At 54.3% G+C, this 12974-nt stretch overlaps 1 protein-coding gene and 1 gene segment (V, D, J or C); both read left to right on the top strand.

Moving 5' to 3' along the window:
* Positions 1–12974, top strand: part of LOC128140681 (T cell receptor alpha chain MC.7.G5-like) — a 191724-nt gene that overhangs the window by 32578 nt on the left and 146172 nt on the right. The window contains exon 3 of the mRNA XM_052784905.1: positions 11646–11677. Coding sequence (XP_052640865.1) covers positions 11646–11677 — 32 coding nt within the window. The remainder of the gene's footprint in view (positions 1–11645; positions 11678–12974) is intronic.
* Positions 1180–2480, top strand: LOC128140692 (Ig heavy chain V region 6.96-like). The segment is given in 2 exon segments: positions 1180–1403; positions 1732–2480. Coding segments are annotated over 2 exon segments (399 nt in total).

Here is a 12974-nt window from a genome sequence, read left to right as displayed (position 1 = left end):
TGGAGCAGCCTGTGCCTGAAGATCTGCAGCCCATGGAAAGGACCCATGGTGGAGAAGTTTGTGAAGGACTGCAGCCCATGGGAGGGACCCCATGCTGGAGCAGGGGAAGAGTGAGGAGTCCTCCCACTGAGGAGGAAGAAGCAGCAGAAACAAGGTGTGATGAACTGATCCCAACCCCCATTCCCCATCCCCCTTTGCTGTTGGCAAAATCTTCCTGGGCCCAGCAGAGTGCACTGCATAAGCACTAGGGCAAAGAGCAAAAGCAAAATGCAGCCACTAAGAAGCACTAGACTGTAAAATGAAGCAAAGCAGGTGAGGCCTGCGGCAAGCAGAGGAGCCTGCCAGTTCATAGGGAAACAGCTTGAGAGCTATAACTTCGGTCCAGCACACTGCACTCAAACCTGTTGTTCTGTGAAAAAACTCGTGTCCCGTGTTGGGCACCAAAAGGGACTGCTGAGGGTAAACCCCGGTAGGCAGCTGAGCCGCACACAGCTTCTCTCTCACAGCCCCCTCAGCAGGATGGGGTAAAGAATCAGAGGGCAGAAGGAAGAGAACACGTGGGTTGAGAGAAAGACAGTTTAGCTGCAAATATTTCTTCACTAGTGAGTCCTGCAAAGGCCTAAGAGACATTAAAACTTTTGCTTACCCAGCGTGCTGTGAGGAGCGGCAGTGGTGAAGCTGGGGTTCGTACAAAGGGAGCTGGGGTTCGCACAAAGGGATCCCCCTTGCTCTGGCCATGACAGCCTTGAGGGGATTAGTTGCAGTAGTGGGGCAGGCTTTCTTCGGGCTAGATGAGTGCAGGAGGGAGTTCAGATTGGACATTAGGAAACAGTTCTTTACTGAGAGGGTGGTCAGTCACTGGAACAGGCTCCCAAGGGAAGCGGCGCCTCTTGGCGGGGCTTGGCTGCCCGGGGCACGGGGAGCGTCCTGCGAGGGGACGCTGCGGGCCGGCAGCCCGTGGCTCGCCGAGGCGCCGACCGCCTTCGGCAGGGCTCGGCCGGGCGACGAGCCGGGACAGCGCCGGAGCCGCGCTGGGAGCCAAGGGGCAGGAGCCTTCGTCTCCCGGGGCGCCGCGCTCCTCCTGTGCCGCCGCCCCTGCCCCGCGGCCCTCCCCGCGCCGCCCCTTCTCCTGCCGCGAAGGGGCCGCGGCCCCGGGGGGCCGGGCCGGGCCGGGGCGGGTCTGTTGGGGGCGGGCAGAGGCGTCGGCGCTGCCCCGGCGAGGGGCCGAGCCGGCGGGGCGCGCAGAAGCCGGCCCGAGCCCGGGCCCGAGCGCGGCTCCGCTCGGCTCCTCTGCGGCTCCCGCCGGGCCCTTCAGCCCCGGCCGGCCCCGGCGCGGCAGGGCACGATGGCGCCCGGGCTGGGGCCGTGGCTCCTGGCCTTGTCCTTGGCCGCGGGGCCGGCAGGTGAGAGCCGGGCGGGGCGGGCAGCGAGCCCGGGGCTGGGCCCGGGGCTGGGGCTGCCCGCGGCCGCGGCTGCTCCGGCGCCGGGCGCGCTGTCGCCTGGCGCTGGCCTTCCTTAGCGGGGAAGCGGGGAAGCGGGGAAGCGGGGAGCGGGTGGCGTGGGCGGGCGGGGGAGAGGGCGAGGGAGGCTTTCGGGCGGCGGGTCGGGGCGCAAGTGTCGGGAGCAGGCGCGGCTCAGCCCCGGGCCGGCTGGGGCTGTGCCGGGGCGGCGGGTGAACGTCCTCGGGCCGTGGGCGCGCCCTGCCCGGCTGCCTGCGCTCTCCGTCCGCAGGGCTGTGGGCGCAGCTGAGGCTGGTGGAGGACGGCGGAGGGCTGCGAGCGCCCGGGGACACCGTGCGCCTCTCCTGCCGCGGATCCGGCTTCAGCTTCAGGGACTATCACATTCTGTGGTACCGTCAGGCAGCCGGCGGCAGTCTCGAGTGGGTGTCCTTAATCAGCTGGGATTCGGGTTCTACGAAGCAGTACGGGGCAGGAGTGCAGGGTCGAGCTACAGTGTCCCGGGACAATTCCCGGTCCGAGTCGATTCTGTCCCTGCGGGACCTGCAGCCCCAGGACTCTGCCCGCTACTTCTGCGCTGTTCGCACAGGGACAGGAAATCCAGCTGAGCTTTAACACAAACCTGCTGGGGCCCGGCCCAGGGTGCACAATATTTGGAGCCAGCGAGTGCTGAGGTGGCTCAGGGTCGTTCCCAGGAAGAGATTGTCTATCAGTGCACACTGCAGGTGGTCCTGGCTTTTGGGAAGAGCTCCTTTCCCAGCACTGCCAATTTCCGTCTCCTGAGTCCCAAATGCAGTGTTTTATTCTGAGAAGGTGGTTCAATGTGTTTCCGTCACCCAACCAGGCCGGCTGCTCTGCCTGCCTGCAGCCCCTCTCTGCCCTCCCTTGGCCCCTTCTTCCCTGGGGTACTCAAAGCACTTGGGCTTTGGCAACACCATTGCCTGGCAATGCCATTGCCTGCTTCCATGCACCCTTTTGTGGGCCATTGCCTTGCACCAGTGAGAGTAAAGCAGTCATGGAACAGCCCTGCTTTTGTTTCAGGTGCATTTCAGGGTGATGAGATCCAAGCGATGAAGTCTACGGTGTGGTGGCAAGCAGGGAATACTGGGACCTTACGATGCACTTAAGCTCCAATGCCTCCTATATTTACGTGGCCTGGTATCGGCAGCGTCCCGGTGGACCGCTGCAGTACTTGCTGCAGAGCAAGGGCCGGGGAGGCTCCTACAGCCACACAGCCCCTTTTGCCCGCAAGAGGTTTTTCTGCCAGGCTGACGAGAGCTCCGGGACGCTGATCATCACCGGGCTGGAGCTGGGGGACAGTGCGCTCTGTTACTGCACCCTGCAGGGACCACAGTGAGAGACACTTGGGGCGTGCCTGAGCAACATCAGCTTCCACCCCTCCTGCTCTCCCCTCCTGCACGTTCGCGGGAGTCACAGCCCATCTCAGTGCTGAGTCAGTGCCTGTATTCAGAGAGAGAGGGGTGTCATGGTGGCCGGGTGCTGTCAGTGGTCCAGAGAATAGAATAGAATAGAATAGAATAGAATAGAATAGAATAGACTATTTCAGTAGGAAGGGACCTGCAACCATCATCTAGTCCAACAGCCTGACCAGTTCAGGGCTGACCAAGTTAAAGCAAGTTATTAAGGGCATTGTCCAAATGCCTCTTAAACACTGACAGGCTTGGGGCATCAACCACCTCTCTAGGAAACCTGTGCCAGTGTTTGAGCACCCTCTCGGTAAAGAAATGCTTCCTAATGTCAAGTTAGAGCCTCCCCTGGAACAGCTTTGAACCATTCCTGCGCATCCTATCGCTGGATCCCAGGGAGAAGAGATCAGCACTTCCCTCTCCACTTTCCCTCCTCAGGAAGCTGTAGAGAGCAATGAGGTCAGCCCTCAGCCTCTTTTTCTCCAAACTAGGCAAGCCCAAAGCCTCAGCTGCTCCTCATAGGACATGCCTTCCAGCCCTTATGGGGGGAATCCTGATGTGGGAAAGCTAAGCAGAGCAGATGTGTGGGCAGAGAGGAGCTGGGGAGAGATGAGCAGGAGCCGCTCCGGCCGTGTGTAACACCCTGCGCGTGGTGTCATTGCCCATCCTTGCGAATTGGACAGGGGCAGAGGAGGAGTTGGATGTTTCCACATGGGAACTTAGCACACCCTTCCCAGCCTTTCATGCATTGCATAAATTGAGGAGATGATCCTTCCCCTCTACTCACAGAATCACTTAACGACTGCGTTTGGAAGGGACCTCCAAAGGTCATCTGGCCCAACCCCTCTACTCCAGCAGGGCTACCTGGAGCCGGTTCTGTTGCGCAGGACCATGACCAGACATCTTTGGAATATCTCCAAGCATGGAGACGCCACAAGCTTCCTGAGCAACGTGTGCCAGCGCTTGCTCACTCGCATGCTGAAAAAGGATTGTCTGACGTTCAGAGGGATACCTTGAGATATCGCAGCCTGTTCATCCTTGTCTCCTGGGGTCACAGGTGCCCTTTCTCAGGTGCAGACAAAGGCCTCGGGCCCCACAGTAGGGAAGGTCTCAGAGATACCTGCCGCTTCTCTGGTGTACCCATCATCAACGGCAGCTACACTTGGGACTGGATCTAGCAGACTCGTGGCAGAGACCTGCAGCATATAGTGTTGCAGTATCCATGGTTAAAATCCTGATCCATGGCTCTTTGCAGGGGAACCCCAACAAGGAGGATATGGAGGGTGCCCACCACCAGGACTATACTCCAGCTGTCCATGAGCTTGGGGCATAGGGAACCCAGCATGTCCTACCATGTCGGGACAGCCCCAAGGGGCCCAGGGCACCTTAGGCCACCCTGGCCCTGCATCCCCCTGCTTCTCTTCCTGGCCTCAAGCCTCCAGTTTCAGTGGGCTCCTCTACCCTCTGCAACTGCCTTTTTGCACCCTAGTCCTGGAGGTTCCCTCCCCAAAGGGACATGCTGGAGCACCCATCAAAAGAGAGGAGAGGGAAGGGATGCAGAAAGTCTGTGGAGGGCCAGTGTGGAGTGGGCAATGCTCCCCCAAATGGTGGTAGCAGTCAAGAGGGTGACACTGTGTCAGGGCTCAGTAGGTGTCCCCTGCTGTGGTTGTAGGGGAGCTCTGAGTTCCTGCTGAGTACGGTGAGCACAGAGAAGGGAGTGACCCTGCTCTGCTGAGGAGCCCCAACAGCCTGGTCCCTGCTGAGTCCTGTGCACGTGAGTTTTGGGGATGAGCTGGGGGGCCTGAGCCTACACGTGTACCCCAGAGGTTCAGTGCCACGGACACCCAAGATCTCACATGTCCTTTGCTGCCTTTGCTGCTTGGGTGTTCTGGGAAGGCTTTGATGTGAAGAGGCAGGAGGATAAGTGTCAGCAGGAGGGAGCACATGCCAGAGTAGGGTGCTGGGCCAGAGCTGAGGGAGCAGAGGGGGAGCATATCTGCCTAGGGGTGCCCTGTCCAAGCAGAGTTGGGCTCAGGGGGCTCACATCCAGGAGCAGCATCTCAGCAGCACCAAGGGAAAGGGGCCCCCCAGGGAAGGCAACCTGCCAATCCACAGGGCCAGCTCCAAAGTCCCAGCAGCACTCTCCAATCCTTTTTGAAGAGGAAGATCGAGGGTGGCTCAAAACCAACATGTCACCTTTTACCCACCACAGGTTTTCCTGCCAAATGGGGGCTCTGTTATTGCACCCTGCTGCGTGAGAGACACCTGGGAGTGCACCAACAGCTTCAACTTCTGTTCCTCCAGCCCCATCTCTCGCCTTCACTGTTGCCATAGACCGAGGGTGCGACTAGGAGCGACTAGGACTGACCGTAGTGACAGAGGCACAGACAGGGCAAACATGGGCAGAGCTATTCTGCAGGCAGTGAGAAGCTGGAGAGAGGTGAGACAGAGCAGGCCTGGCCATATGGACTGCCATGCGCATGGGGTTATTTTTCATCCTAGGTAAGTGGAAGGAAGGGGTGATGCCCTCCAGGAACTGAGCATGCCCCTGTGCTCTGCACGGCTCTGTGGAGCTGTGCTGATCGCTTGCAGCCTGACCTGCCTCTGCCTCTCGATGTCGTCAAACATCCCTGCAGAGCACGGTGGGAAGAGGCCTCCTCCTCTTCTAGCTGTGAGTTAGGCACCTCTGTCCAGCCTGTCTCCTCTGCAGTGTGGGGACAAGCAGGGCACCTTCCTGCCCCACCCACATCTTGGGGCCTAATGTTATACACCTGGAGCGGACACACTGCTCATGGGGCACTGCAGCCCATCTTGCAAAGACAAGGTCTTAGGATGGCAGCATAGGGCCCAAGGCCCGCTTGCCTGTGAGAGGTGCTTGTCCATTTTTCCTCGCCTTGTTTATCCATGCAGGCCTCCTGGCATTTTTACCTGACTCCTTGCTCGTTGGGATGTCGGACGGTCTTGAGTTCAGCACTGGTGAGAGTGTGGACTGCTGTGTCCACTCCTGGGCTGCCCAGCAGAGGAAAGACATGGACATAGCACAGCAAATGCAATGAAGGTCCATGAAGATGAGGAAGAGAGCATCTGACACACAAGGGGAGCCTGAGAGAACTGGGGGTTTACTGTCAATGTCACTACTGGAACAGGTAGTGTCCACTCTCAGAGATACTCAAAACTGAACCGGACAACGTTGTGGGCAGCCTACCATGGTGGCTTGACCCAAGATGGCAGCTAAGCCCCAAACAACCGCTCACTTACTCCCTCCACAGTGGGACAGGAGACAGAATCGGAAGGGTAAAAGTGAGAAAATTTGTGTGTTGAGATAACGAGAGTTTAATAAGCAAAGCCAAAGCTGCACACACAAACGATGCAAAATAATAAGCTCATTCTCTGCTTCCCATTGGCAGGCAGATGTTTAGCCATTTCCAGGAAAGCAGGCCTTCATCACGCATAACGGTTACTTGGGAAATGCAAATGTCATATCTCCAAATAACCACATTTCCTCCAGCTGTTATTGCTTCGCATGATGTCATGCGGTATGGAATATCCCTTTGGCCAGTTGTGGTCAGCTGTACAGCTCGTGGGGGAACATGAGAAACAGAGGAGGCAGTGATGCTACATAAGCACTGTTCAGCAATAGCTAAAATATTGGTGTGTTATCATCATGGTTTTGGTCACAAAATATCACAGCTGCCAATACAGGCTGCTAGGAAGAAAATTAACTCTGTCCCTTCTGCACCACTACAGTTACTGAACACCGTTTGACCCTGCTTCAAGCAGGAGGGTTCAACTAGACCTTTTCCAGAGGTCCATTACAGCCTCCACTCTTCTACCATCCTAGGAGCAAAACTGGTGCTTCTTCTGCTCCCCTTTTCCAGAAGTCCATTACAGCCTCCACTCTTCTACCATCCTAGGAGCAAAACTGGTGCTTCTTCTGCTCCCCTTTTCTTATGTCGTTTCTGGGGAGCCTGAGAGGACAGCATGAGGCCTGATGGCCAGCCAGAGCTTTTAAGAGACAGCTGTGGGGGCTGGAAAGGCTGTGGGAGTACTCTTGCATCCTTGGGTTTCTGACTGGGGGAACACCTCTAGTCTTTGCCCCTGACCTCATGCGCTGTACCCCCTGCACTCCTCCAGCAGTGGCCTTTGGGTGTGATGAAATTCCCTCCCCTGCCCTCCATTCTGTCCAGGAACCCTGCCTCCAGCAACAAGCTGTGCCCGCAGTAGGCCTCTCAGGCCCCAGGAACCAGCCAGTCAACCACCCAAATGGCGATGCATGTTATTCCCCGTCCTTCCAATGCCGGGCTCTGGGTTTGTGTACGTGGTTGTCCAAACTCATCACATGCGTATGTAGCTGTCTCTGCACCTTTACAGAAGAACAACACACAGTAAGCTCTAACAGAAGACCACACACCTTACATACATGTGGCAGACGCCAGGTATACAGAAACCATAACCATGCTGACTAGCTCTCCTGCCTCCTCTGGGGGCTACTTTTTTACCTGCCCATATTACTTGTGTATCACTTGCATTTTTCTCTCTTGCCTTCCAGCTTTGAACTCCTGTAAAACAGCTGTTTCTGCAAGTCCTCAGGAGAGAAGCAAACTCTTGAGTTTCAGTTTTCCCCTTTGCCCTGTGTTACGGATGCACGACTAACCAAATCCAACAGGTGTTAAAACTCAGATTTATTCTTTAGCAAAAGTTAGTTAGAAGTCTGGTAACATTTTATAAAACCACAGGCTCAATGATGTAAAGAGAATTAATACTACACAGCCGACTTAAGAATCTCCAAGATTTAAAGTGATGGCTCAAAATGCGCGTATCACTCACCTAAAAGCTGAGGGCTCTCTCCCTCGAGGAGTTACCTCGGGCGGTGCCCTGGCCCGAGGGGGAGTCCCCGACTGCAGACCCGCTGCTCCGAGGAGGACTGCCAACGTGTCCTCCTGCGGGACCCCGTTTATACCCCTGTCGAATCTGACCTGTGGTCATTTAATTCTATTGGCCAGGAGGGTCACCTCGGTGTACCTGGCGCATCTCGATTGGCCAGTTCAAATTTCAACCTGCAGCCTCCAGGGTTTCCTTCCCCTTCTTCCTTCCTGGAGAAGTTTGTTTCCTGCTGGCAGGATGGGGGGGGGGCGGGATGTACTGCCACAATCCACCCCGTGACCACAGTCATGATTCGACTGGTTTCTCTGGAGTTCTGGTACAGTCACCTCTTGCCTCCAAAGTTAAAAGCGGGTTCAGTTTGGCGAGTTTGACGCTCATTGTGTGTCATCGTTCCCTTGTGGTCTAGAACTAAAGTGGAATATCAAACACAGGAATATCCAGTGTATGGACAGTTTAAAGGAGTATACTTAACCGTTAGTACAGGCTTCACTACCAAGCCTTTGGTAGAACTTATTGCAATATAGATTACAGTAATCATAACTACAAGCATTATTAAAGATTAGAGAAGGCTGGTCGCCCACCCCATGAAAGAAAATCTGAACATATCAAAACTTTTCCCAACCAGTTGGTCCCTGGTGCAGAAGCAATTGCCTCCGAGTCTCTTGCCGTATTCTCTCGTTGATTTAGTCTTGAAGCCACATTGACACATTTGGAGTGAACGCAGCGGTTGTCCATTGACATATTCAAAACTTTACGTATACCCTTCTCTTTCTTTGGCATCTAATCCAATACAGCCCAATTTTTGATAGTCATTTTACCAATATGTTATAACCGATTGTTTGAGAGTCCCCGAATTGTTAGATGTAGCGTTGGCTAAGGTTGATAGCTGTAAACTCAGTTCTAGGGTGCTCTGTTGATGTTCCTTGAGTACCATACACAGTTGCCCCCACGGAATTTCAGGGCATAGCGTAGTACCATTCCAACTCCACCCCGTGATCCCATGGGTTAGTTGGAGGATATAGTCACATCTGGTGTTTCATACTGAACCAGTATTTACTGCACTTGGTGACCAACTATAAACAACATGAGTGTAACTTCCTCCCCCGTCCAATCTGAACCTCCAACTATAATTGTTACATTACTCTCATGCGAGGTCAAGGACTCGTGATATATTAATGTCCATCATTTTACCACGACATTATCATCCAGATCTTCACCATCCACGCCTGTCACCGTCATCACTGTCAGCAAAAGGACTGGAATGACTCGTTCCTTTATGGTCCTGTAAAAAAAGCACAAACTAGGCCTCGGTCTTAAAACCGGGTCACAGGGTTAGAAGTCCGGGATTATCCATCGCGCACTGATGTGGTGAGTCTTTCCACTCCCATGAGATGGTCTCAGAAGACCAATGTAATCAACCTGCCACGTGCTCCAAAGAGCCTTGCCTTGTCTGATATGCTGGGCCGGAGCTTGGTTTGGGTGATTAGCTTTAAGCCTTTTCGGCATTGTGGGCAAGCTGTAAGAATTGCTTCACAGGTTTTCATAGACACTGGCCAACCCCAAGATCGGCATTCATAATAGAGATCTGCTTTCCCTGAGTGGCTTCGTTTGATATGCAACCATTCTGCTAGTCTATCCCAATCTTCCTTCTCACTGGTGACCATCCTGATTTGGGCCAGGTGGTCCACCTGCTGATTCCATTTCGCAGCTGGGGTTCCATCCCAAGCATGTCCCTTCACCCATCCCACCTTTAAAGGTCAGGATCTCCCTATTGCCAGGAGACGTTGCCAGTCCTCCGTCCTCCACACTTTCGCATGACCTACTTCCCCCTTACTAGATTCCCACTGACATATCCACTCTGTAGCACCCTTAAAGGTTGCATAAGAGTCAGTATAGACGATGGTAGCACCATTCTCTATGGCCAGTAATAAAGCCCATAGTTCTCCTACTTGTGCACTACCTTCACCCTCTTCTTCGACTGTCTTCCCAGTACCAATCTCCAACGCCACTGCTTTATATTGCCACTCTGATCCCACTCGACAGGCAGATGCATCTGTGAACCACACTCCCTGCACATCTGAGACTGCCATGAATTCGGGTGCCTTCTCAATCGGAGAAGGTTTATATGGTTGACCCAGCAAGGCTGGGTCAGGGTTTACAGGTTGCTGTAGTTTGAAAGCTTTAGTCAGACCCTCCTTTAGTGGGAGCAATTGGCTTATCCCTTCTAGGTATACATACCATTTCCTAACTGTGGCCTTTTGGGCTACTCCTTCCGGAGGAGGTGACCCATTGAGGATTGAATTTAAGAGAGGGAAAGGACCCTGTACTATAACATCCTGTGAGGTACGCAGCTTTTCAGCCTCTTTAACTGCTCTAGTGAGGGAGAGGACCCCCTTTTCCCAATCTGAATATCGTCGCTCCGTTTCTTTGAATGCAGTGGAGGAGAATAATAATGGTCTAGCTGGTCCCTGTGGCCCCTTTTGAAACACACCACAGTATGAGGCATGTTCAGCAAATCCCCATTCCACCCTTAAAGGATCTCGTGGGTGCAATGGACCTAGTCTCTGATAAGCCTTAAGCTCATCTTTCAGAGTGTTAAGGGCTAACGTATGTTGCGAAGTCCAATCCCATTTTCTGGTTTTTTCCGAGCAAGTCATAAAGAGGGCGGCCAATCACTGAAAACCCTGGTATATGTTTTCTCCAATAGCCCATTCTTGACTAACAGATTCCAGATGGCCTCAGCCACTTGTCCTACCTGTTCCTTGTTGTCCCCACCAACTAGGATATCATCTATATATTGATATATGTGGACACCTGGGGGTACTTCCACAGCATCAAGGAGCTTGGCTAAAGCATTGTGAGCGATAGTAGGGGAGTGCTTGTACCCCTGGGGAAGTCGATTAAAGGTGTACTGGGTCCCTTCCCAAGTGAAGGCAAACTGGGGTTTGTCCTCTTCCCTTAGGGGAACCATAAAAAACCCATATCTTTGACATCTAAAGCAGCCATCCATGGGTGGGCTGCAGCCTGTATTGCTGTTATCACTGAGGTGATACTTGGGACGGCAGAAATTAATGGCGGGGTATTACTATTCAATCTTCTATAATCAATTGTTAGTCGCCACCTTCCATCTGATTTACGGAGTGGCCAAACAGGAGAATTGTAAGGAGAAGGTGTGCAACTGATGATCTCTCTTTTCTCCAGATCATTAATTACTTCCGAAATGCCCCGTTTGGCCACGGCTGGAAGTGGGTATTGAGGGACACGGGTTACCTTAGATTGCGGTAGTGCAGGAGCAACCTGCAATGTTCTCACACGAATAGCCTCTGCCTCCCTGCCCCCAATGCTCCACACCCTACCATTGGGTAGATACCATTGTCTGCCTGCCAGCACATCAAATCCCAGTATATTTCCCTCATAGGGGCTTAAAGCCACCTCCACAGCTGTCATTCTTTCCCCCCCCCGGTAGCCAAAGTTGGGTTCGAGCTATGGGGCATTTTTCTGTCGCCCCTGTTACTCCTCTAATGTTTATAGCCTTTCTTGATGGCCTAATTCCCAGCTCACTAGCTTCTTGCTCATTTAAAACACTAATTTGGGCTCCTGTATCAATTAAGAATTCCAAACTTATCCGTTTTGGGCCCACAGGAATGTGTATATAAGGCTCCTTATCAGCAGACCATTGGCAAGTATTTACCATGCGGATTGGGCAGCCTGAACCCCAAACCGCAGCTCCTAGTTTTTAGCCCTTCCAGTTCCTCTCGCAGTGCCGCGAAAGGGTCCCGTCTCTCTTCCTGAGGGGGCGGGGTTGCTGGCGCTTCCCTTTGGTCTCCAGCTTTCCCCTCCAGCAATCCCACTCCTGCATGCTGCCGGCGGACTGCCCGTGCAGCACGGCTCGGGCTGCCCCCAGTGCCGGTGCCTTCCGCCAGAGACCGTCCCTTCTGGGATCATAGTTCCGACCCGATGGCCCCCAGTAACCTCTCGCTTCATCACCACCCAACAGCATCCAGTCCTCCCCCGCTAGAGAAACTCTCCACAAACACCCAGGCTTGGCCTCGCCCGGCCTGTGCGAAAACCCAGCTCGCAACTCACCGAGCTCGGGTCCCAACCAAGGGGCCGCACAAAGAGCGCTCCGGGGGCTCCCACCGTGCGGACCCGCGTGCCCTTCTGTTTCAATAAGGGGCTGCACGTCCCTTTCCTCCAAGTCCACTTTCAGACAATCTATTTCCCCTTGCCTTTTCGCAGAATCACTCTTTCGGTTCTGCGCTTGAATCAAGCAGGCGCCCAGGAGGGCACACACACTGCCTTTGCCATCTCGACAAGTTCCGCGGCATAGTTCTACTCTCTCCATGACCGCTGCCGGGTCGGACCACTTCTCCTTCGCCCAGTCCAGACCCGGGGGAGAAGGGCTGCAGCCGTGCCTCCGTAAGAATTCCTCTATTAACACCATCCTGCCGACTACGCCAAAATGTTACGGATGCACAACTAACCAAATCCAACAGGTGTTAAAACTCAGATTTATTCTTCAGCAAAAGTTAGTTAGAAGTCCGGTAACATTTTATAAAACCACAGGCTCAATGATGTAAAGAGAATTAACACTACACAGCCGACTTAAGAATTCCCAAGATTTAAAGTGATGGCTCAAAACGCGCGTATCACTCACCTAAAAGCTGAGGGCTCTCTCCCTCGAGGAGTTACCTCGGGCGGTGCCCCGGCCCGAGGGGGAGTCCCCGACTGCAGACCCGCTGCTCCGAGGAGGACTGCCAACGTGTCCTCCGGCGGGACCCCGTTTATACCCCTGTCGAATCTGACCTGTGGTCATTTAATTCTATTGGCCAGGAGGGTCACCTCGGTGTACCTGGCGCATCTCGATTGGCCAGTTCAAATTTCAACCTGCAGCCTCCAGGGTTTCCTTCCCCTTCTCCCTTCCTGGAGAAGTTTTGTTTCCTGCTGGCAGGATGGGGGGGGCGGGATGTACTGCCACACCCTGGCACGTACCACCTACAAAACCACAGAAAGTTAGTGCACATTGCCTCTTGTCCTGTCACTGAGCACCACTGGAAAGAGCTTGGCCCTGCCTTCCCTACAGCATCCCTTCATATGTTTCCACATATTGATGAGATCCCCCCCGAGCCTTCTCTTCTCCAGGGTAAACAGTCCCAGCTCTCTCAGCTTTTCCTCACATAAGAGCTGCTCCACTCCCATTATCACC

This window comes from Harpia harpyja, chromosome 4 (assembly GCF_026419915.1).
Source record: "Harpia harpyja isolate bHarHar1 chromosome 4, bHarHar1 primary haplotype, whole genome shotgun sequence".
Taxonomy (NCBI): domain Eukaryota; kingdom Metazoa; phylum Chordata; class Aves; order Accipitriformes; family Accipitridae; genus Harpia; species Harpia harpyja.
The sequence above is the reverse complement of the archived record's forward strand: the minus strand, read 5'-3'. Positions and strand labels throughout refer to the sequence as shown.